At 36.7% G+C, this 24,839-nt stretch overlaps 1 protein-coding gene and 1 pseudogene across 5 annotated transcripts in view; both read left to right on the top strand.

The window, feature by feature from the left end:
- IL33 (interleukin 33) overlaps positions 1–24,499 on the top strand; it is a 51,828-nt gene extending 27,329 nt beyond the window's left edge. For 2 of the 5 annotated variants that reach the window (XM_006144469.2, XM_006144470.2), the window contains exons 2-8: positions 5,060–5,155; positions 10,756–10,881; positions 13,792–13,902; positions 16,261–16,368; positions 17,492–17,542; positions 20,455–20,546; positions 22,430–24,499. In XM_006144469.2, coding sequence (XP_006144531.1) covers positions 5,071–5,155; positions 10,756–10,881; positions 13,792–13,902; positions 16,261–16,368; positions 17,492–17,542; positions 20,455–20,546; positions 22,430–22,624 — 768 coding nt within the window. In that variant the 5' untranslated portion in view covers positions 5,060–5,070 and the 3' untranslated portion in view covers positions 22,625–24,499. Of the gene's footprint in view, positions 1–1,841; positions 1,928–5,059; positions 5,156–10,755; positions 10,882–11,750; positions 11,898–13,791; positions 13,903–16,260; positions 16,369–17,491; positions 17,543–20,454; positions 20,547–22,429 lie in introns of those variants that run through there. The other 3 variants (XM_027770293.1, XM_006144472.2, XM_006144471.2) reach the window with 3 other exon arrangements.
- On the top strand, positions 18,492–19,310 carry LOC102490271 (mesencephalic astrocyte-derived neurotrophic factor pseudogene; annotated as a pseudogene).
- Positions 24,500–24,839: the final 340 nt, after the last annotated feature.

Below are 24,839 nucleotides of genomic sequence, written 5' to 3'. Positions count from 1 at the left end.
TTTCTCTCTTGCCAATCTTTAGTATCTTGTCTTTGTCTGTGGTTTTAGTCAGTCTGGCTATAATGTGTCTTGGAGAAGATCTTGGTTTGATTCTATTTGGGGTCCTTTGTATTTCTTGGGACTGGATCTTTGAGTGCCTCTTTAGGTTTGGAGTTTTCTTGCAGGATTTCATCGAATTATCAATGCCCTTATGAGTCTCTTCGCCTTCTGGGATGCCAATTAACTGGATGTTTGGACGTTTGATGGTATCTAGTATTACTCATTTATTATTCTCAAAATTTTGGGAAATTTTCTGTCTTCATGGTGGATTTTTCTAGGGCAGCAATTTTCTCTTCTATGTCTGAGATTCTATTTTCTGTATGATCTAGTCTGCTTTTAATACTTGCAAGAGAGATTTTGACTTCCTGTATTATAGTCTTCATCTCTAACAGTTCCATTTGATTCTTTTGTAAAATGTGTAATTCCTCTTTTAAATCTTGCAAGAATTTTTTCACCTCCCGGAACTCATCAGCTCCTTTTTCCTTTCTCTTCTTTAGTCCATTGTCTCTCTTTTCTTCCATCTCTGTTAGCTTCACCATTCTGAATGTTCTAAATTATTTATCAGACATTTCTATTATTTCCATTGAACTATCTGTGGATGAAGAGGAGTTATTCTTTTCCCTGGAAGGAGAGGTATTTTCTTGCTTTCCCATATTTCTTGTGGTCCTGTGGTGATTTCTGATGTAAAGTGTGTTTCTTCTCAAATTTGAAATTCAATCTGAGTGTCCAGGAGCATACAGAAAAGGAAACAGAGAGAGAGAAACAACAGCAATAAAAACAACCAAGAAACAGAAAAAGAGAAGATAAAAACTAAAAAAAAAACCTAAAAATATAATTTTTTTTAAAAAAAGCAAAAATTAGAAAACTGCGGGGTGCAAAATCACTAGTTCTCAATAGCCATGAAGGTGTCTTCTGAGGCCTGATCCCTTGCCTCTCCTGGGTTAGGAGGGGGAGAGGGGATTATTAACAAGATAAAGGGAAAGGAGGGGCTGAAAGTCAAGAAACTGCTTTACTTTAAAATTTTTTTAAAAAGGAAAAGTTACCAAAAAATGAGAAGACAGAGACAGAGGCAGAGAGAGACAAAGACAGAGACAGAGACAGGAGGCTTGAAAGTCTGCCTACCACACAAGTTTGTGGGTTGGAGGCTGAATTATCAGTGGAAAATCTTCACTTCTCCTATTCCCCTGAAATCACTAGTTCTCAGTAGCCATGAAGGTGTCTTGTGAGGCCTACTCCCTTGCCTCTCCACAGGAGTTTGTGGGCTGGAAGTTGAATTATCAGTAGAAAAATCTTCATTTCTCTGAAATCACTAGTTCTCAGTAGCCATGAAGGTGTCTTTTCCTGATTCTATTTGTTTAAATGAAGAATAGATGTCTGTAATAGTTCTACATTGAAAAGAGAATGTCAAGATCTGAATTTCCATCATTTTCAAATATAAAATATTTGTAAAATGTAAGTGCACATGTGTTATTTTTATAATCAGAAAAAAAATACTTAAAAAGTTTTCAGCTTTCTGTAGAAGAAAGCAATTAAACAATCTGCATCCTTATATACTCTATTTTGTTCAATAAACATTAGAGTTCATGTCATAGAGGGTTTATAAAAATTAATGATTATGTGTATCTCTTTGTAAGTGCTACAACTAAAAGAAACTGAAAACTGTTTAGAATTTGGCTGTAGGAAAAAGATACACTTAATCCATTCGGTTAGCTATTTTTATTACTTCATTTGTCATCAAATGATGTCACCACCCAATGTTGCTTAATCCATGCGTATGTGTATATATATATATGAATAGACTTAGAATGCAACTACATTAACTACTGCCAAGTACTAACTACAGGAAATCACACCACCTGAGACCAGTTATTCAACATTTATAAGTTAGGTAAGTATCATAACCAATGTGTAAAAATATTTGCTGTATATATTTCTGATAGAAAAATAAGAGGTAAAGAGTAAATGTTAGTGTGAAAATAATGGTCACATATTAAGGTAAAAATTTTGTAAGTTATTTGGGGATAATGCTTTGTTTTTTAGAATGTAATTAGAAAATATTTCCTAATAAAGCTTTTGACTTAATGTGGTTTTTAAAAAGGATGCTGATTTTCTCTATCAATAACTCTAACGCCAATGTCAGCTTCTTATCTGTCTTGATCAACTCTGCAAGCTAATGTTGGCTTTATGCAGAGTTCTTTCAAGTGTATTTTCTCAAACTAGTCCATGGGGGTGATAGTGGAAGAAAAAAGATTATGAGGTCAATTACTCAAAATAACTAGTTAAACAAAGGCAGTGATTCTTCAATAAATGACTACCAACACCTTTATTATACAAATGTAAACTGTGGCTCTCCAAAAGATAGGCTACATATACAGGTAGATAGATTAGAACATTTCTCAGAGTTATTTGAAAATGCAACTTTTTTTAATGACCAGGCAGACATAAATATTTTGAGATAAAAGAGAAAACAAACAAAAAACTTCACTACAGTACAGTTTTCATGTTAACAATGCCTACTGTGTGCAGAATACAATTTGAACTATTAATAGTTTCTGTATAATTTAAAATTTAACTACAAATAGTTATCACACTGGATTACTATATATGTTACACTTATAAATTAACTACCATATTCAGAAATGTATTATATGACAAAAAAGTTAGACAAATGCTTTGTGTATAGGAGGGATGAGTGTCTGAAGTTAAATTTTTGGCTCTAATTACTTTCTTTGTAATTGTTGAAGAGGGCAGGGAGATAGGCTGGGGGGGACAACATGGAGAATTACTGGCATCAAGATGGAAGTGAGGGGACCAGCAGATAGTGTAATGGTTACGTTGCTGGACTCCCATGTAGTTGACCACAGTTTATGTCTGGGATCCAGCAGCTTAAAATTCATGGCTGGAGCATGTACGTGTGTGGCCAAAATCTTGACAGGAAAATGGAGAAAGAAGGGTTGCGGCATGGCTATCCCCTCTGGGGGGTGAGTTTTCACTTTCTGTCTCTCTGTGTCTCTCTGTATCCCTGGCAAGTGCACATGCCCTATAGCCCCAAATCTCTCTTAGGAAGAAAAAAAAAAAAAAAAGATGGAAGTGAGGGGACTAGATTCTGGTCCCAGTTCTGTCTTCGTGATCATGGGAAAGGCACTTCATTTTTCTGAGTCTCAGTCTACTTATCTGTAGAGTTAGGGACTCAGTAACATGATGTATAAGTCTGCTTCTACATATTCTTGATCAATAAAGGCGGGAGAATCAGAGGGAGAAAGTAAGGACTGATACGAAGTCTTTAAGCTGTGTAAGGAAAATACTCACTTACATGGCATGTTTAAGGTACAGAATAGGGAGTCTTCAACTGACCCAGCATTAAGGATTTTGTTCATGAGACTGGCTGTAAATAGGCAGCCTGCCTATATGATTCCAGCTCCACCTAGACAAGATCATTTAGAATTTCAGGCTCTACAAGGTTGTTCTGGGACAAAAATAAAGGTGCACAAAGTTTGTCTTCTCATGAGCCCTTTAACACGAAAATACAATACTTCCTTCTTATCCAGCTTGAAGAGCTGATTCATTGAAGTTTGTAGGAGATTTAGATTATAACCATTAAGGAAAATTTGTTTTTTTTTTTTTTTTACATATAGCAAAAGAAGAGGCCAATGTTTAAAAAGGAAGCCGTAATTATTGGCAGAATGCCAAGCAATATCAGAGAGAATTTAAAACTGGAGAATTCCTGCTCCCTCTGCAGACCACCGGAACAGTGCCAAACTTTGATGATGAAGCAAGTTGTATTGCTATACTGAAAGATTATTGAGCTTCTGCAATTTGTGACAGAAAACTCCATATTCTTTCATTATGATTCTGTTATCCAGAATAATCTTCAAGAAACAGCATCCATTGATTATCCTAGCCTGAATCAAGGATTAATTTCAGGACTGCAAGATAGTGATTTTTCTTTCTTTTTCTTCTTCTTTTTTTTTTTTTTGGAGAGGTTTTTGCTATAGGGTGTGTGCACTTGCCAGAAAGACAGAGAGAGACAGAGAGACAGAAAGTGAGAAATCACCCCTGGGGGATGGCCATGCCACAATCCCTTCTCCTCCATTCTCCTCTCAGGATCTTGGGCATGCACACACATGCAACCGGCGTGAGTTTAAGCGACATAGTCATTACACTAACTGCTGGTCCCCCAGATAGTGATTTTTCTAACTCTAGCATGTGTTCTATAATGAATAGATCCCTCTCTATCTATTCACTCATTTATTTGTGAGAAAGGCTATGAACTCAAAGATTTTTTCTATTAAATGCTTTATAGTCAATTATCATCATTATTCTTTTTGAAACTTAAATTGTATGAATTTGGCCAGTGGAGACCCTTCAAGACAGCTTATGGATGCATTTTACAGAAGCTCACTAGTTTCTAAATGACTCACTACTTTCTGGAACAGTGAGATGTTCCATGTTCATTACTGCTCCTTCAGATCCTGAGCTGGTGGTATGGCTCCTTTTAGTGGAGAAAGTATTTGGTTGTCAGAAAAGTCATGATGCATTTTTGCATAGGAAAACATAAAAAAATTATGTCATGACTTTCCTGACGACCTAAGAAACTTAGAAACTAAGATATGGGAATTCTAGTATTATTGACTCAAATTTTAACATTACAGGGGTTTTCCCTTGGCTTCTTTCACTTTATTTTTATATTTCCTTCCCAGTAAAAATCAGGGAGCATCAATATATCTACTTACTTGTTCTGTACTATAGTACAACAAAGCAGCCTCTGAATTCCAATGCCAATATTAACACTAACAATAAACCCACTCAGTAAAGTGTAAGATTCCTTTGTAGTTATTTTTGTCTGATGATTACATTCTAATGTGAATATATAGCCAGAATACTATGTTTACTTTTACAGAAATAATAATTTTCTGTATATAGTTATGTTATCAATTTTATATATAGTTACCTACAGTTGTTGTTTCTATTTGCTTTCAAGTAAAGACAATTGAACTACTGTTATATTTTAATCTGACAGAAGTCTGAAAAATGAAGTATCCGACCACCCAAATTTCCCTGGGAAAGCCGAACAGTACAGCAGGCAGAGCTCTGGCAAAATCTAACAAATTGAGAAGTAAGGACTTAAGCATTCTTGATTGTTTTACATGCTATTTTTTAATCATGTTATCAAACATTTATTATTCTAATTTTCTTATCTGCTACCTTACCAGAAGCTACTAAGAATACAAGAACTGAAATCAACTGAGATAGATTGTACAACAGCCCTTGCTTTTAAACAAACTATATATATAGCCAATTTTTGCTTATTTGTTACTTCACAGCATAGGAATCGCTCAGATAATTTAAACATGCAAATAGTGATAAATTTACTTATAGTCTTCTACATCGACCCCTACTTTCTGTTCAAATTTCTTGCTACTAATTCTCACTTTTCCTTAATTAACTAACAAAATTTTAAGCTGATTCACTTTCATTCCACAAATTTCATTTATGAAGACCTTTGGGCATTAAGAATGTGGTCTTGACTTGCAAACTATTGATAAAGGAGGTAATAACAAGTGAGGATATTTGAATAATCCTGGCTTCAAATAAAGCAGATACTCATGTCTATCCAGGTGCAATCTCAGAGTTTGAAATACAATGAACGGTAAAGTCAGGCAGTGGCTGTAACTTTGAGATGAAAAGACTATATACCTCTTTGATTTTTAAAATCACCTAGTAAGGAATCATGCAAAATTTTATGCATATTTTTCACTTAGGGTCAGTAACACAAAAGAAAGTTAATGGAGCCTGCTGGACTACAGAGAATATGGAAGATGAAGGATAGTGGAGACTGACATATCTTTGTCCTTTGTTTCCCTGAACATCTTTACGGCTAGAAGAGAAAGTAGTAGTAAAGAATATCACTTATGACCCTATTTGTCCTTCCTAAAGCTCTGGACCACACAATCTGTTCTTTAGTAACCAGAGAAAACACTAAATGACCATTTCTGAATGGCCAGGCAATCAGTTAAGTCAGTCTTTTAACCTATAGATGAGTCAAAATGTTCTGAGCAGAAGCAGTGACTCAGTTGAAGTGACTCAGTGGCTCCAAATCCCCAAATTCTCTCTTCAAAAAGAATATGTTTTCTTTGTGCTCCTGGAAATGGAGACTGAAATTAAGTAATAGGCCAGAGTTTATGCCACATTTGCTTGAATTAATGCAAAAGTTGAAATGTAACCCCTCTGGGACCAGCAAGTGGCATAGTGGTTAAGGTGTTGGACTCCCACGTGGCCAACCATGGTTTGAGTCCTGGACCTGGTGGCTTGAAATTCATGCCAGACTTGTGTGCATGCATGCCCAGAATTCTGAGAGAAAAATGCAGGAGAAGGAATTGCGGTGGCCATCTCCCTTCGGGGGTGATTTCTTGTTTTCTCTCTGTGTGTCTCTCTCTGCCTCTGGAGGGCACACATGCCCTATAGCAAAAGTCCCCCCCCTCCGCAAAAAAAAAGATGTTACCCCTCCTTTAAGGATGAAGTGGCCCTAGTTGCTTATCTACACCATTTAGAAGACAGTGATAAAGATTATCTCCAAGTCAGTTACATGTTTTTGGAATACATCATAAATTTTTATTGACCCTTAGCAGATCTTCCTTTCCAAAAATATCAGTTCAATTAATACTAAATTTGTAATTATTTAAATACTCCTAATGAAAAATTGAAAAGATACCTATAAAGTGTGTGACAGGTAAGAACTACTTCCCAAAACTTAAAGTATAAGGAATGTCACATCTTACTTTTCTAAAAAAACTACTGTGAGCTCCCAAACAACAAAGCAAGAAAGCACAATTACTTTCATCTCCTCCCTTGGACTACTAGGATCTGATCCAACCACAAAAGCCACAAAAGTCAGTATCCAACCACTATAGGTAACCATACAATCAGTCCCCAGGTCATTTCACTTCTAGTGCCAACAGGGTATAAAACTTCATGACCTAGAGGAAAGCCCTTTTCCAGTTTCATCCCTTTCTGACTGGAAAGCCCTTTCCAATTTTATCCAGGAAGTTACTCCCCAGGATCAGGCTCTTCTCTCCTACTTCCTCTCTCCCATATCTATTAACACTTTATTTTTCCTAACAACCCAGTCTTTTCCATTCATCAATCTAGGCTGAGGTTACAAAATGGGAGCCTTGGGACAAATACATTCAGCAGAAGTATTTTATTTGGCCTGAACATGTTACTGATGTTTTGTTGTTATTTAATTGAGACAACTTTTAAAAATGCAAAAGGTTTCATAAAAATCTAAATGTATAGTTTCTGTTGAAAAACCTAAAGATCTAGCGACATTGGGCAATTGTTTGATAGAACCAATCATGACAATTCTTTGATAGAACTGAGTAGAGATCAACTTATTTTGTTTGAGTCTCTCCATGGAAGATCTGTTATAGTGAAGGAAATTCAACTTTATCTTTTGAATAGTAGGAAACCACTAAAAATGTTTAATGGTAATGACAAAGACTTAATAACTGGTTGAAAAATGGAAGAATAGAGAGAGAGGAAAATGGATCATTCTCAGCTTGCTGATTTAAGAATTGGGCAGATAATGGTAGATATTTATATTGTTTTTTAAGATAGAGAATTCAAGAGAAATATATTAGGGGCGAGAAAGATAAAGAACATATAAAAAAAATTGGGGGGTATATTTTAGTATGAGGTCATACAGATAGAAATGCCCAGAATTCAGGAGGATGCATAGATATAGATGTAGATGCTTTAAGGTAGCTGAATCAAAATGCCTTCTGGAGAAAGAGCAACAAATATAAAGATCAGAGAGATACAGTTTGGGAGTCATCAGTCACTCAAAAGGTGATTGAAGTCATTGGAACAAGCAAGACTTCCCAGAAAGAAAATTCAAACCGAAGGGAGAAGATCATTTAAAGAAAAGACCCTAAGGAACACTGATGTCTTGGGAGGAGGAAGAGGAGGAAGAACTAACAAAGACACCTGGACTAATCAGAGAGAAGTAAAGAAAACCTAAAGGGATTAGTGACACAGCAATCGAGAACAAAGGTTCAAAGGAGGATGTGGTCCCCAGAGTTAAGTGCCACTGATAGGTCTAGGGTTATAAGCATGAGAAAATGTATTCTTGGTGAAATAGCTGTTTGGGGAAAAATAAAAGATAAAGTGATTAACTTCTGTAGTTTATGTTGGCCATAGGCTGGCTCTCCAGTGAAGAACTATAGGAACATTTCCAGTATCCATTCCCATTTTTTTTTTTTTTGAGAGAGGTTTTTGCTATAGAGCACGTACAGATAAAGAGAGACCGAAAGACAGCCCCTTGGGGGTATCGCCACACCGCAATCTCTTCCTCCTCCATTCTCCTCTTGGGATCTTGGGCACCCACGCACATGAGCCCAGTGTGAGTTTTAAGCCACGGGGTCCCGGATGCGAACTGCGGTCGACCACGTGGGAGTCCAGCAACATAGCCATTACGCTAACTGCTGGTCCCTCCATTCCCATTTTTCTCATCAGAAATATTTGGGGAAACTCTTGCTGTTGCTATATTAGCTATGAGAATTTCCTTAAAAACCACACTAGGCTACTGCTCTCAGAGGGCAGGCAGGTTGGAGATATGGGAGAGAGAGTAGTTCTGACGTAAGCTTGAACTGGCTCTTGGACTACAGAGTCTCCATGTCCATTCTAGCTCTGTGCCTTCCTCCCTACAACACAGTCCTTATACATCAAGATGCCCAGACCACCAGAGTGTATCTTCTTCCAAATTCTGCCAATGCAAAGCATTCTCAGTACTTCAAATAACTCAACCCAACCCTATGAATTACACCCAGTGCTTGTCCCACTAGATGGTAGCCCCTGCACCCTACACTTTAGCTCTCTTCTTAATCCTTTTTTTCTACAACCACAATACTTACTCAATATCATCCTCCTCACTTCTAACTTCCCAAGACCTGTATCCTGCTCCAATAGACTCTACATTCAATAACAGACATGTCAATCATCTCCCCATATGATGCTGACTACAATATAAAGATAAGGTATGAGCATGTTTACAGTATCATATCTTCCATTTATCTCTGAAGAGACAGCTACAACTAATAAAGTACTGTATTAAATTTGTTATCAGAAGACCAAGTACAACACCAGGCCTGGCCCTAGTTAGCTTTGTAAATTATCTTTGCACTGTAAGAGCACTATTATAAGCATGAGATAACTTAGTTGATATTTCTGAATGATAAAGCAATGTTGGGAGTTTCAGGGTAGATATGAATATAATTAAGTGGTCTTCCTTTAGTCAAACAATTGAAGATATGAGGACTCCAAAGAGTTCACAGAAAAATGGAAATAAAATATGAGTGTATTTTGGTGCAAAATAGTCTTAAGCCCACAGATAGTATTTTTTAATAATATAAATTTTCCATGAACTTTTTGAAGACTGCCTCATACTTAAAAGCAGCTGACCATCTAAATTGAAGATAGGGTATGGATAATTAAAAATATTAGCCAACAATGTTTGTTCCACTTGACTTTTAAAAACATTGTTCCAGGAAGTCAAATACATACAATTTTTAAAAATCACATAATGGATCTCAAAGTCATTAATAATTATCTTCTCTTCTGAAAATAATTGTGAATTGGCATTTGATTATATTTTATAAATTGCTTGATAATTAATTTACTATAATGCAGAAAATTGAGAATCTTATGACACATGTATTATGATTTTCTTTTCTATCTAACTCTTAAAGGTTTTATATAATTTTCAAGTAACAAATTTAATTTTTAATTTGGGATTTTAAATTCCTTTGGCTAAGTGAAATAAGAATACTGACTGATTTTTAAAATTTAAACCAAATTAATTTGACTTGTGTTTTATTAGTCACCCAAATTACTATGTAGCATTTTCTTAGGTGGAAGTGAGTGAATGGTAGTAGAAAAAATAGCTTTGACACAATTCAGTCATCTCTCACCAACCCTGGAATAACCTTAGGAAATGCTACAACTCATAAGAGCCTCAGATCATCATTTGTTAAATGGGGAAAATAGCGCCTACCTAATTATTGAGAAGGATTAAATGCAAAAGTATGTAAAAGTATTAGTACAGTGTTTGGTTCACTGTAGGTACTTAGTAAATGGTAGTTATTTTGATATTTATAATCTTTATAGACTACAGTTATTTCTCTTAAATTATTAAAAGTATATTCCAGATAAGTGGAAAAGATTGTAGGTTTCATGTGACCATAAGAGCTCCCCCTCAGTTAGACAAAGATTAATATATGTTCAGTGTAGGTCCACACTCCTCATATGGAATTCTGAAAATCAAATTTTTTCTAATGACCAAAAGATTTCATAACTCATTTGGCATCAAAAGATGACTGACTTAATTTGTTAGTTAAATCCTGACCTGAATGAACATCCGATCTCCATTTTACTTTGCATAAATTTTTGTTTCACTATAAAATTAATTCAATTTTTTACTATTAGGAGAACAGCTCCAGTCCCTGCTGGGAGTGCTATATACAAACAATACAGTTCTAAATCTACATTATAATTCTAAAATCTAAAATAATCCAAATTTTGATATACAACTGGCCCTTTGGATTTCTGATAAGATAACATGAACCTGTTCTTGCTTTCTTAGTCTGTTATACTCAAGATTTATAAAAGGCTAACGATGGATGGAATGAAACAGCATTCACAATTTTTTCAACTATTTAGGATTCTTACAGACTACCACAGAAATTTTCCATATGGACTATTTGAAGCTGCGCTCTGGCCGTACCATACGAAAGGAAGTCTATTGCTTTAGCAAGAAAACCACCAAAGTACCTGCATTAAAAACAGGTGTGGGAAATTACATTTCCTAGGAATTGCAATAGGCATCTATTTGCTTTTACTTACCAGCTCTATATATATATTTTCTTAGGTGGAAGTGAGTGAATGGTAGTAGAAAAAATAGCTTTGACACAATTCAGTCATCTCTCACCAACCCTGGAATAACCTTAGGAAATGCTACAACTCATAAGAGCCTCAGATCATCATTTGTTAAATGGGGAAAATAGCGCCTACCTAATTATTGAGAAGGATTAAATGCAAAAGTATGTAAAAGTATTAGTACAGTGTTTGGTTCACTGTAGGTACTTAGTAAATGGTAGTTATTTTGATATTTATAATCTTTATAGACTACAGTTATTTCTCTTAAATTATTAAAAGTATATTCCAGATAAGTGGAAAAGATTGTAGGTTTCATGTGACCATAAGAGCTCCCCCTCAGTTAGACAAAGATTAATATATGTTCAGTGTAGGTCCACACTCCTCATATGGAATTCTGAAAATCAAATTTTTTCTAATGACCAAAAGATTTCATAACTCATTTGGCATCAAAAGATGACTGACTTAATTTGTTAGTTAAATCCTGACCTGAATGAACATCCGATCTCCATTTTACTTTGCATAAATTTTTGTTTCACTATAAAATTAATTCAATTTTTTACTATTAGGAGAACAGCTCCAGTCCCTGCTGGGAGTGCTATATACAAACAATACAGTTCTAAATCTACATTATAATTCTAAAATCTAAAATAATCCAAATTTTTATATACAACTGGCCCTTTGGATTTCTGATACGATAACATGAACCTGTTCTTGCTTTCTTAGTCTGTTATACTCAAGATTTATAAAAGGCTAATGATGGATGGAATGAAACAGCATTCACAATTTTTTCAACTATTTAGGATTCTTACAGACTACCACAGAAATTTTCCATATGGACTATTTGAAGCTGCGCTCTGGCCGTACCATACGAAAGGAAGTCTATTGCTTTAGCAAGAAAACCACCAAAGTACCTGCATTAAAAACAGGTGTGGGAAATTACATTTCCTAGGAATTGCAATAGGCATCTGTTTGCGTTTACTTACCACTTCTATATATATATATATTTTTTTTGATAAGTTTTTTGCTATAGGGCATGTGCACTCACCAAAAAGACAGAGAGAGACAGAGAGATAGAAAGACAGAAAGCGAGAAATCACCTCCCAGGGGGGATGGCCACGCTGCAATCCCTTCTCCTCCATTCTCCTCTTGGGATAGTGGGCACACACACACACGTGTCCAGTGTGAGTTTAAGCCACCAGGTCCGGGACTCAAACTGTGGTCGGCTACATGGGAGTCCAGTGACATAGCCATTATGCTAACTCTGGGCCCCCACTTCTAAATCTATAATTCTCACTCAAATTTTCCTCTGGAAAGAGTAAAGATGATGAATTGATTTTTAGCTATTTTTAAAATGGCATATTATATTCTCACTCATATGTAGAAACTAAAAAGTTGGCCTCATATAAGTAGGGAGCAGAAGAGTGACTACCAGAGGCTAGGAGGGTAGCAGATAGGGAGACAGGAAGATGTTGGATAACAGATATGAAATTACAGACAAACAGAATAAGTTCAGGACCAGCAGATGGCAAAGCAGTTACATTGTTGGACTTTCACAACAGCAGTTCGAGTTCTGAACCCGGTGGCTTGAAAATCTTGCCAAGCACATGTGTGTGCATCCCCAAGATTCCAGGAGAAGGAATTGCAGCATGGCAATGCCCCCCTGGGAGGGTGATTTATCACTTTCCCTCTCACTGTCTCTGTCTCTCTCTCTCTCTGATCAGCAGACACAACCTTAGGCAAAAAGCAAAAACCTCTAAAAAACAAACAAACAAAAGTTCTAGTGTTCTACAGCCCAGGAGGGTAGCTATAGTCAACGTTTACTGTATATTTCAAAATAGCTAAAGGAAGGATTTTTAATATTGCCAGTATAAAGTAAGATAGATGTTTGAGATTATAAATATTAAAAACTACTCTGATTTGAACATTATACATTTTATATGTGTACTAAAAAAGCACACTGTACCCCATAAATGTGTACCATTATTATGCCAATTAAAAAGAATTTTAAAATTAAAAGAACATAAAGAGTTTTTAATAGCATGAGATAAATGGTTATGTTATGTTAAAAGAAAAATAAAGTAGCTAATTTAATAGAGTTTTAATAGAGCAAATCTTAACATGATTTAAATCAGGGCAGTTGTCCCCAGACTTCTGGACAACTCCAGCCAGACTCGTGGTCAACTTGGCATTTAAGTTGGTGGAAAAGGAGTGTCCTACAAAAAAACATAAGTGAGGCAGTGAGGTAGAGAAATCATTGGTTACATTCTGAAGTTTGTCTGTATTAATATGGTTTAAAAGGCAAACGTCTGTGACTAACTGAAGCCTAGCTGCTGTGATTGGCTATAACCTAGCAACCAACTAAAAGAAAAAAACAGCCTAACATGTGCAATTTAGGCTTATCCATAGGCATCAAAATGTAGGAGTACAGAGGCTGCTTTAGGCCAAAATAGTTTAATTTAACAGTTATACTGTTAAGTGAAAACAGAAGATACAAAATTATATATATATATATCAATAAATATATTTACAGTATTTTTAAGTGATTTATTTTTTATGTAAATGACATAAACTAAAATGTTATTAGTGCTTGCCTTTTGGGTATTTTGACAAAGGGTGACTAGTTTTCTTCTTCCTGGTCTCTAAAGGGTTTGCCCTACTAAGCTATAAATACAGTAGTAGGTATTTATCCCCTTAGACCATGGGATGTTCACCTTTGAGTCAGTCACCATTGTCTACAAGCACCTCAACTGGGAATCTTCTAAGGGTCATTTGTGCATATTAGGAATTGATGATCTATTCCTGCCCATACCCCGTCTGCAGGGAGAAAACACAAAGAACCTGTATTCGCTGCTGCCCCTCAACAAGCTGCTATCGCACGCTTGGCTTCTGACACACCTGGATTTTATAGAGAACACATTACAAGCGGCAGAGGTATGACGGGTCACAGGGGTATTTAGGGGTGTAGGGGGAGTTAGACACAGAACCCTGGCAAGTGCTACTTGAGGTACTAGTCCTAAGTCTGTGTCTCACATGTATCAGAAACCTGTCCATTTGTAGTTGATGTGCCCATTCTAGGTTCAGCATAGCAGCTTTAACAATGTAACTCTTCTTGTTATTTTAAAAAGTTTGCTATGAATTGGAATTCCATATAGATTGTGGCAAAAATATAAAAATATATTATCCCTTGGGGAAACAAATCAGATTATCTCTCCACATTTCAAAATTCTGACCATGAAAGAAAAGGGGAAACTCGTATTTTAAAATATAATTTTGACACAATACACTTTAAATAAAGTAGTTTAAAATTTTTAAGAATTATTTTATTTTATTTTATGTATTATTTTTTTTTAATTTGACCAGAGAGAGAGAAGGAAAGTAAGAGAGCAAGCTGCCAGGTCCAGGACTCGAGCTGCAGTCAGTCACACAGGAGTCCAGTGCCTTAACCTCCATGCTACCTGCTGGCCCCAAAATAGTTTTAAATTTTATCATCTATCTGTGCAAAGTTCCAAGTTTATACTGATTATCAAGACATGAAGAAATTGGGACCAGCAGTTGGCCTAATGGCTATGCTACTAGACTCCCGTGTAGTTGACTGCAATTCGAGTCCCGGACCAAGTGGCTTAAACTCACACCAGGCGCGTGTGCGTGCACGCCCAAGATCCAGAGAGGAGAATGGAGGAGAAGGGGTTGCAGTGTGGCCATCTCCCCGGGCGGGTGATTTCTTGCTTTCTGTCTCTCTGTCTGTCTCTGTCTTTCTGGCGAGTGCATATGCCCTATAGGAAAAACCTCTAAAAAAATGACATGAAGAGATTATCACAAAGAAAAATTTATCAGGAAATTGTGTGTTGCTGTTTCAAGTATTATGCTTGATATAAATATCATTAATTCTCTAGAAGTAATACTAAAGTTTCTCATTATGTATTTTTTAAAGAAGTATTTATTTAATTTTATTTATTATCATTTTTAAATTTGCTATAGGGCACGTGTGCTAACCAGAGAGAGGGGGGAAAGTGAGAAAGCAAGCCTCCAGATTCAGGACTCAAACTGTGGTCAACCATGTGAGAGTCCAGTGCCTTAACCACTATACCACCTGTAGTCCTATCATTAAGTATTTTTAAATCCCTTTAAAGGTTTATATACCAATTTAATAATTAACATTTTCCTTAATATTTTATATATTATTTTTCTTAGCATAATTAAATAATGTAAAGAAAATATAATGATTTTATATAGATGGTCTCTAAATCTGTTTCAGTTTATCTCAGCATGCTGCAAAAGTATTATCACTAACTATGTGTGTTATGGCATTTTTAAAAAGTTGGGAACATTGCTCTAAATGTCCCTGTTGTTTACTCAGAGGACAAAATGGGGCTCACACCTGCATTCTCCAGGACTACTGGAAGTCTAGGAATGATTCCACACCTTTCAGATGAATTTTCACTTGTCTACATGTATCAATTTAGAGTTCCTTTTTTCCCACAGTCCCCTAGACCATGAAGGGCCAGAAAGTGGAGATTTCCTCAGGCAGTGTCTACCACTTTCTTTTTTCCTCCTACCAAACCATCCCATAAGTACACTAATATGGCCTCCCACGGCCTTCATTCAGGAGACTATCACCTTTAATCCCATGCAGGTGTCATACCTCAGCCTTTGAGCAAAGACATATACCAAAGATTTTCATCTATTCAACAGTGACAGACAAAATGTAGTTAAACGGGGGGTGGGGGGGGGAATACTTCAAGGTGACACATAAATTTTTTTTTGCCAAAAGAATTATTCATGGAGGGGCAGCAGGTGGGGTGGCATGGTGGTTAAGGATGCTAAACTCCCACATGGCCAGCTGTGGTTTGAGGCCTGGACCTGGCGGGTTGCTTTCTCGCAGGCGCGTGTGCATGAGTGCCCCAAATTCCAACAGGTGGTCAAATTAAAAAATAATAATAACAAATAAAATTAAATAAATAAGTAATTCTTTTTTTAAAAAAAGAATTATTTATGGAAACAAATGTTTTCCTTTTTTTTTAAATAAAAATCACAGGGTATATGTGTGGGTGTGGATCCTGTTTTTTTTTAGACAGGATCTTCCTCTGTCAAAATTCTCCGCCCTCAGCATCCTAAGTAACTGGGACTACATGAGTATGCCACTATATTGGCTTTTTAGGAAGAGCTAGGAATCAAAGCCAGGCTTCCCGTTTGGTCTCATCCTGCCAAGCAGCCGTGTCTACTGTGCACTACTGCAGTTGAGCCAATAGTGAATTTAATTCTTAGTGTCAGGAATTTCACTCCTTACAGGTTTCTCTGCTTTCCTGAGCACATATGACGATCAGTTCATTAAAATTGTTCAGGAGGAAGGACAGTATGTGATGTATGTTGAAGACTTGATGAAAGACCAAAAGAAAGGTAGAGTATTTCCTTTTGTGTATAATGATGCGATGATATAATGTTTGACTAGCAATGTAAATAATGGCTAGTAAAGAATAAATCTCCCAAACCATGAAAAATGGGAAAACTTGGGCATGACAATTTCATGCTGTATGCTAACTCCAATGCATTAGCAGTGGATGTCTAAGCATCATGATGTTGAAAAAGATTCAAAAGCTCTGTCAGAGGTCATCTGGGAAAAATGCTGATAATGGGAAATGGTATCTGTAGTGAAAGATGAAAAGGAGGAGCCGTATGTATTTGCTATAGCTAAATTATCTACCAGATTTTTCCAGCCCTATCAGTATCACCAAAGTAAAACCTTTAGTGAAAGAATGGTCAATGCTGGGACTAGCAGATGGTATAATGGTTATGTCGCTGGACTCCCATGTAGTCAACCATGGTTTGAGTTCCAGGCCTGACCGCTTAAAACTCACACCAGGTGCATGTGCATGCATGCCCAAAATCCTGGGAGGAGAATGGAGGAGAGGGTATTGTGGCATGGCCATCCCCCCCTGGGGAGAGATCTCTCACTTTCTATCTGTCTCTCTGATGAGTGTGCACACCCTATACCAAAAAAAAAGAAAGAAAGGAAAAGAATGGTCAATGCTAGGAATAACATTTTCAATATTTTAGTAACAATTGTGCTGGAGAATTCATCTGAGCATGTTCATACATTTTTGAGAACTTTCTCAAAATCATAAATGTTTGTTTTTATAATAAGAAATGGTATATAGGGACCAGCAGTTAGTGTAATGGCTATGTTGCTGGACTCCCATGTAGTCAACCGTGGTTCAAGTCCTGGACCTGGTGGCTTAAACTCACACCAGGCACGTGTGCGTGCATGCCCAATATCCCAAGAGGAGAATGGAGGAGAAGGGATTGCGGTGTGGCCATCCCCCCGGGGGGTGATTTCTTGCTCTCTGTCTCTCTGTCTCTCTCTTTCTGGCAAGCCCACGCACCCTATAGCAAAAACCTCTCCAAAAAAAGAAAGAAAGAAAAAAAAGAAATTATATATATGTTGATGTTATGTATTTGTTGAAATGGAAAACTTTTGATAAAATTATATCTCATCAAAAGGATTTTATGCAATCTCTTCCAGACAAGATGTTACTGCATCCCTATGATTCTCAACACCCCTCAAATGAAGAAGGTAATTTGGAGAGCTGAATAGCTGTAATGCATCAATTCTTTTTTTTCGTGATAGTCATTTAATTTTTAATTTATCTTAAGTTTTATGATGACATAATTTACAAATCTATGCTGATGGTATAGTTTCTTTACATTAATCTTTCTAATAAATTGGCAAAAGCAACACTACCAATCACACATATATAGTAGTTTTTCAGTTTCTATGTGGTTTTGGACAGTTGTCTAAAAACAATCCTGAAATATAACTTAGTTTGACTTAGATAATAGAATTCAAAGGTAAAATTTAACTTGCTAATAAATCTTGTCACATTGACTTTCAAAAGTGACCTTATAAATCATTTATAAAATATGTAAAATTTTATATATTCTGTATTTGATAGTATACACAAACCACACTAAAATGACTTTCAGTAAGTAAAAGACAGTGTTTTGGATTGAGTTGTGACCAAATATATAAAGTAGACATCACTACCTTATCTTCAGCTCTTGCCATTAATGGATAATGAACACAAATTAAAACACAGGTGAGTCTGCTTGATTTAGAGATGTGAAGGGATTTCTCCAACATTTATATAGTCATATAACCAGTTTTATATAAGCCTAAACAAAACACCAATCTTCAGTATGTTTTGAGATGGCATTCACCATCTTTGTAGAAAGATGAGCATCACTGGGGCTGGCAGGTGGCATGGTGGTTAAGGGTACTGGACTCCCACATGGCCAACCATGAGTCTGCTTAGTTTTGAGAAGTGAAGGGATTTCTCCATCATTTATATATTCATATAACCAGTTACATAAAAGCCTAAATAAAACCAGTCTCCAGTAGGCTTTGAGATGGCATTCACCATCTTTGCAGAAAGATGAGCATCACTAATGAATTACCGATTATATCTTTAGAAATGGAAAAAGTGGTAGCATTTACTGAAATTACTATTACAATTTAAAAAATAACATATATTCATTGAGTCGGCGGTCGGCGGCAGCGGAGTAGGAGGATGTGGGCCGAGCATGGGCTGGTGGTGGCGCTGGCTCTGAGGGTGCTGCCGGGCGGCCGGGCGCTGCGGCCAGGTGACTGCGAAGTTTGTATTTCTTATCTGGGAAGATTTTACCAGGATCTCAAAGACAGAGGTGTCACATTCTCACCAGCCACTATTGAAAAAGAACTTATACAATTCTGCCGTGAAGCAAGAGGCAAAGAGAATCGGTTGTGCTACTACATAGGGGCCACAGATGACGCGGCCACCAAGATCATCAATGAGGTGTCAAAGCCCCTGGCCCACCACATCCCTGTAGAGAAGATCTGTGAGAAGCTCAGGAAGGACAGCCAGATCTGTGAGCTCAAATATGACAAGCAAATCGACCTGAGCACAGTGGACCTGAAGAAGCTCCGAGTGAAAGAGCTGAAGAAGATCCTGGACGACTGGGGGGAGACATGCAAAGGCTGCGCAGAAAAGTCCGACTACATCCGGAAGATACATGAACTGATGCCTAAATACGCCCCCAAGGCAGCCAGCGCTAGGACTGATTTGTAGTCTGCCCAGTTCCTGCTGCACCTGAGGAAAAACAATTCCACTGTCTCTTCCCAAAACAGCCTTTTGTAATTTATTTTTTAAGCGGGCTCCTGACAATATCAAGTGTGAAGCCTGGAGCTTTCCTGATGAGGCTGGCTCTCCATGGCCCCCGGGGGGGCTTTACTTCCTTCTGTTGCTGGTTTACTCTAGGACTTCAAAGTGTGTCTGGGATTTTTTTATTAAAGGAAAAAATTTCTAGCTGTTAAAAAAAAAAAATTCATTTAATCACTGCCAGTCTTACTTAAATCAGGACTGTCCAACAAAAATATCCTGTCAGCCATTCATGGTCTGAGTTCTGGAGATCAATTAAAATATTGTACACATAAAAAATGTGAGACATTTCTATTTTGTCATAAATAAGGCAGTGGTCACCTATTACACATTAGCAGTAGCTGTCTACAACAACAAAAAACTTTCAGGGACCAGCAAATGGTGTAATGGTTATGTCACTGGACGCCCATGTAGTTGATTGGGTTTGAGTCCTGGACCTTGTGGCTTAAAATTCATGCCAGGCACATGTGCATGTGTGCCCAAGATCCCAAGAGAGGAGAATGGAGGCGAAGGGATTGTGGTGTGGCCACCCCCATGGGGTGGGGTGATTTCTTGTTTTTTACCTTTCTGTCTCTCCAGCAAGCACACAAGCCCTATATCAAAAATCTCTCTCTTTTTTTAAAAAGTTACAATTAAGGTTTTACTACATTTCAGAGATCCAAAATTGCAATGGCACAAACTAGGTCAACTTTATTTTTCCTTTAGCCAGGACTGGAATAGTAGTTCTGCTCAACAGTATGTCCAGGGACCCAGGTTCTCCTATCTGATGACTTGCCAACATTTACATGGTTCAAGATAACTTGCCACCATGACAATGTCCAATTGAAGGGAGATAGACACATACATTCTCTTCCCCTTGAATGGCCCAATCTGAAGATTGCACCTGTCAGTTTTTCCATTCAATTCACTCTGGTCAGAACTTAAGTTTCATAGCTATGCTGAGTCACAAGAAGGCAGGCTTAGAAATGTTCTATTATTATGTAGGAAAAGGAGTTGAATTTGGGGAGACAACTAACAATGGCCTTATATATAGACAGAAAAGCTGTGATCCAGAGAAGTACTCATTAGAAAGCATATAAAAATCTAATCTCTCTCATTCAATGGGTTTAGAAATACCTTCCATTTATCCAATGATACTTCATTTTCATTTAGGTATAAATATTTCTAAAAGATCTGTTAGTGAATGAAGTAGTTATTTTACACATCTTAGATGCTTTTCTAGGGTGTTAAATTTGCTTAAATAAATATGGGTTATACTTCCTAACTTTATCATTTATAATTTCTCAATAAGGTTTTTCCAGAGATATGAACAAGTTAATGGTAAGCCTGAGTCCTATGGAAAACTTCTGGATGTGTGCTAACAAAACAAAGCGCTCTGTGGAGGTAACTGAAATACAATTATATAACTGTCATAATTGACTCCACCCATTTGCATAGAGTGGGGAGTTTTGCAGGAGTTTTCTTTGTGCTATCGTACATAAAATATAATTACTACTAATGAATTGCCTCTGGAATAGAGAAGGGAGAGAAGTGACATATGTGGCTTTGCTACTGAAAGTCTGCTCTCCATCATCAGCACAGAATCACCTGCAAGCTTGTTCAAAATATAGAATTTCGGGCACAACTGAATTGGAATCAGTATTTTAGCAAAACTCTAAGAGATTCATGCATGTTAAAGTTTGAGAAGCACTGCTGCACAGAATGATCTCGAATCATTTCTATTTGACTTTAGGGACTACTATCTCCTTTCATAAAGTATTTCTTTGTGAAATACGGTTTTCTTAGGCAAATACAAAAATCTTACACTTCAAGCCAGCTAGAAGGAGGGTCATAAACATTTCCATATGCCAAGATCTACAGGTGGCATAAAAATCTACATTCTGCGACCAGTAGATGGCATAATGGTTACATCACTGTACTCCCATGTAGTCAAGTACTGTTTGAGTCCCAGACCCAGCAGCTTAAAACTCCGAGTTTTAAGGTGAGTGTGTGTGCATACCCAAGATCCCAAGAGGAGAGTGGAGGAGAAGGGATTGTAGTAGCATGGACATCCCCCCTGGAAGGTGAATTCTTGCTTTCTGTCTCTCTGTCTTTCTCTGTCTCTCTGGCGAGCGCATATGCATTATAGCCAAAACGAATAAACAAACAAACAAAAACTACATTCTAATCATAGGATTTACCACATATTTTTTCTTAGTAAGGCAGTATATTGATCATGATGAGGAATCACAAATATTTTGAGAAACAACATGCCCAAATAGAGACATGGAAGGAAACATAAGAGTATAATATAGACAATAAATTATATAAATACTCAAAAAGGGAAATTAATGTGTATAATTGTGTAAGACACTATCAACCTAAACATAATAAGCATATTCCTTAACAAGATATTCCTCAGTGTACATAAATAGTGTCTGATATAATTAACTACTCAGTAACAAAACCTGACTCATACTAACCTCTCTATTCCATACCAAACACTGTGTTAAATGTTTCACAAGCATGCTCACTTAATTTTCACAGTATGCTATGATGGAGTTAATATATTGGTCAGCTATTGTTGTATAACAAACCATCCCCAAAACTTAATGGCTTAACATAATAATAATAGTTGGGGCCAGCAAGTGGCATAGTGGTTAAGGTGCTAGAATCCCACATGGTCAACAGCAGTTCAAGTTCTGGACCTGGCAGCTTGAAAAATCACTCCAGGCACATGTGCATGCATGCCCAGAATCCCAGGAGAAGAATGGAGGAGAAGGGATTATAGCATGACCAGCCCAGGGAGGGGGGTGATTTATCACTTTTCCTCTCACTGTCTCTCTGGTGAGCTCATGCACCATATAATAAAAACCTTTAAAAATAAATAATAAAAATAATTTATATTAATCATATATCTACAGAAAAGGTAGGGATTGAGTAATCTAGAAAATTGGCTAGATTAAAAATTGAGGCTTAGGAGATAAAGCAGCATGTCCAACATCTCAGAGATTATACATGACAAAGAAGGGGTATAAGTCCAGAAATGCTGCTCCAGATCCAATTGTTCTAAGCCTTACTGCCTCTCTAGTATACCTGGCTATCAGTGAACCACATCAAGTCAAATCCCACCCCTCATTTCTTCCTTCCTCCTTTCTACTCAGCAATCAGGCTTGCTAGAAATACTAAATCATAAATAATCATTTCCATTTAGGTTCTAAACAGAAAGGTAAAGTTGGCTCTGGATTTCCCACTCATTGTTTGTTTGTTTTTTCTTGTTTCCTTAGCTCCAGAAATATGAAACTGGGTTGCCAGAGCAAGCCTACTTTGTCCTTCAATGGGAGTCTGAAGATTGTGTTTTATTTGAATGTAACAGCAATGGTGGAACTTACATGGGAGTGAAGAATAATCTCATTACTCTAATTGAGACAGAAGATAGGAGTTGTAAGGACATTAGGTTTAAGCTTTCTTTTGAAATGTGACAGAAAGCTGTGGATCCTGGGTTAGGTAGCCCAAATGCTTCCATTGGAGAAAGGATGAGAGATAAAGACAGACAACATCTAAATGGAGAGCACTTTAAAACCTAGTGAATGTTTACCTTAGTTATGTAAAAATGTTTTTTTGGATCCTTCATTTCTATATGTATTTCCTACTGTATTACTACTGCATATTCAATGTGAGTATGGATATATTATATAGAGTACTGTTAAAGAAAGCTGCCAATAATTCAAAGTGATACAGCCTGACATTTACTGTTTTCTACTTTCAGTCCAGGAAGATTTTTCACATTTAGAGATGACATCTCTGGGAATAAGCAAGGGTCATCCTTCAAGTCTCTCTTTCGATAGGGATCCATTTTAAAGAGCTACACAGAGAAATGAGGAAACAATTTTCTCTGGTTCCAAACAATAGGCTCAAACACTAGACCTGCTAGTCATAAGACCAGATGATACATAGATTGACCATTTCTCAACTGGTATAAAACACTGAGAGATGTCCTACACAACTCTCAAATCAGATCCTTCTGTCAGAAATTATGGAACTTCAAATGCTTACATGCCTAGGCAGATAATAAAATTTGTTAGAAGGCAAGAATAATTTAAAATAATAATAATAAAGCCAATATTTGTAAAGAGAATAACTTGACCTCTAATAGTTTTATTTTTGAAATTCTGATTTTTATATACAGAGTTAACTTAAAGCAAAGCACTTTTGCATTAGGAAGTGAAATAGATCATAGTTCTCACATAATTATCTAACTAAAACATTTTCTACAGAAAATGTGGACAGAACCACAACATATGTTGGGCATCCACGTTACCATAGTAAGGCCAGAAGGTCCTCTAACCTACTAGAGCCTAGATAAGACACATAATTTACATTAAAATTTCAATAACTGAGGGCTAGGTGGTGGCACAGGATAATGCAACTGGACCCACGTGGGAAAGGTCCTGGGTTCACATCCCATTCCAGAACCTTCCTGAGCACCCCAGGCATGCATTCTTGCATGTGCCTGTGATCTGGGCTGGGTCAGACTGAGGATAGATCATAGTGTAAAGCTTTTATTAAGCCTATCTCTGTTTGTCTGTCTCTCTGTCTCTCTCTTTCTCCATTGGAAGAAATAAACTTTTAAAAATGTCAAAGAATGAATGTCCCTCATGTTTGTTGCACACCATGTCCTTTTGGCTCTGGCTTCTACAGAACTATGACTTTTGATATACTCATCATCTTGGACAAACTTCCTTCTAATCCTTGCTTCTCATGTGCAGAAATGTTTCTGTTGTCCAGCTTCTCAATGATCCAGCTTCCTGTAAAATATTCATTCGAGTTCTGTCCTTTCTTCATTAGTTTTGACAACTGCATCATTAATACATCTTTTATGAATGAAACTTCCCCCAGGTTTCATTTCCACTTCATCTGACCCCTAGAAGCCAGCACCTTTATTCTGCTTTGTCTATTTGACACTGTAGATTTTATAAAAATCTATTGATGACAATATTTTTATTAAACATCTTTGTGTTTTACTACTACTAAGATAGTAAAATTTATATTCAACTATATAATATTTTAAACTACTGAAGGAATAGCTTTTGCTTATTTCAAGGTTTGGCAATTTTTCATAAGCTTAACATTTACAATAAATGACAAACATAATACTTAACAAATTAAAAATAAGTACATATATAAATACAGTTAAATAAAATAATTTTAAAAAACAGCAAGCATCATCCTTTATGAAAATACGAAATGTTGACCATGTGTATCCGTTTGACAGACCTAAAATAATTATTAGTGAGTAACCAAATATATGCATTAAATTGTTTATATTCTTGAATAAAGTGTATTTTTCAAAATTATGTGTGGCCATAATAATTTCTTCTTTTTTTTTTATTTCTTAAGTTTTTGTCATAGGGTGCATGCACATGTCAGAGAGAGAAAGAAGCAGAGAGGGAAAATGAGAAATCACCCCCAGGAGGGAATGACCATGTCACAATCCCTTCTCTTCCATTTTCCTCCTGGGATTTTGGGCACACACATACATATGCCCAGTGTAATGTTCAAGCCACCAATCTGGGACTTGAATTATGATTGGTCATGAGGCAGTTAACCATCATTCCCTCTGCTGACCCATGGCTATAATTTTATCTTAAAATGACACAATATCCTTAAATTCTTAAGTGAAAGTAAACATACCAC

Source organism: Tupaia chinensis, unplaced genomic scaffold, assembly GCF_000334495.1.
Source record: "Tupaia chinensis unplaced genomic scaffold, TupChi_1.0 Scaffold000121_1, whole genome shotgun sequence".
Classification (NCBI taxonomy): domain Eukaryota; kingdom Metazoa; phylum Chordata; class Mammalia; order Scandentia; family Tupaiidae; genus Tupaia; species Tupaia belangeri.
This window is presented reverse-complemented; position numbering and strand designations above follow the sequence as displayed.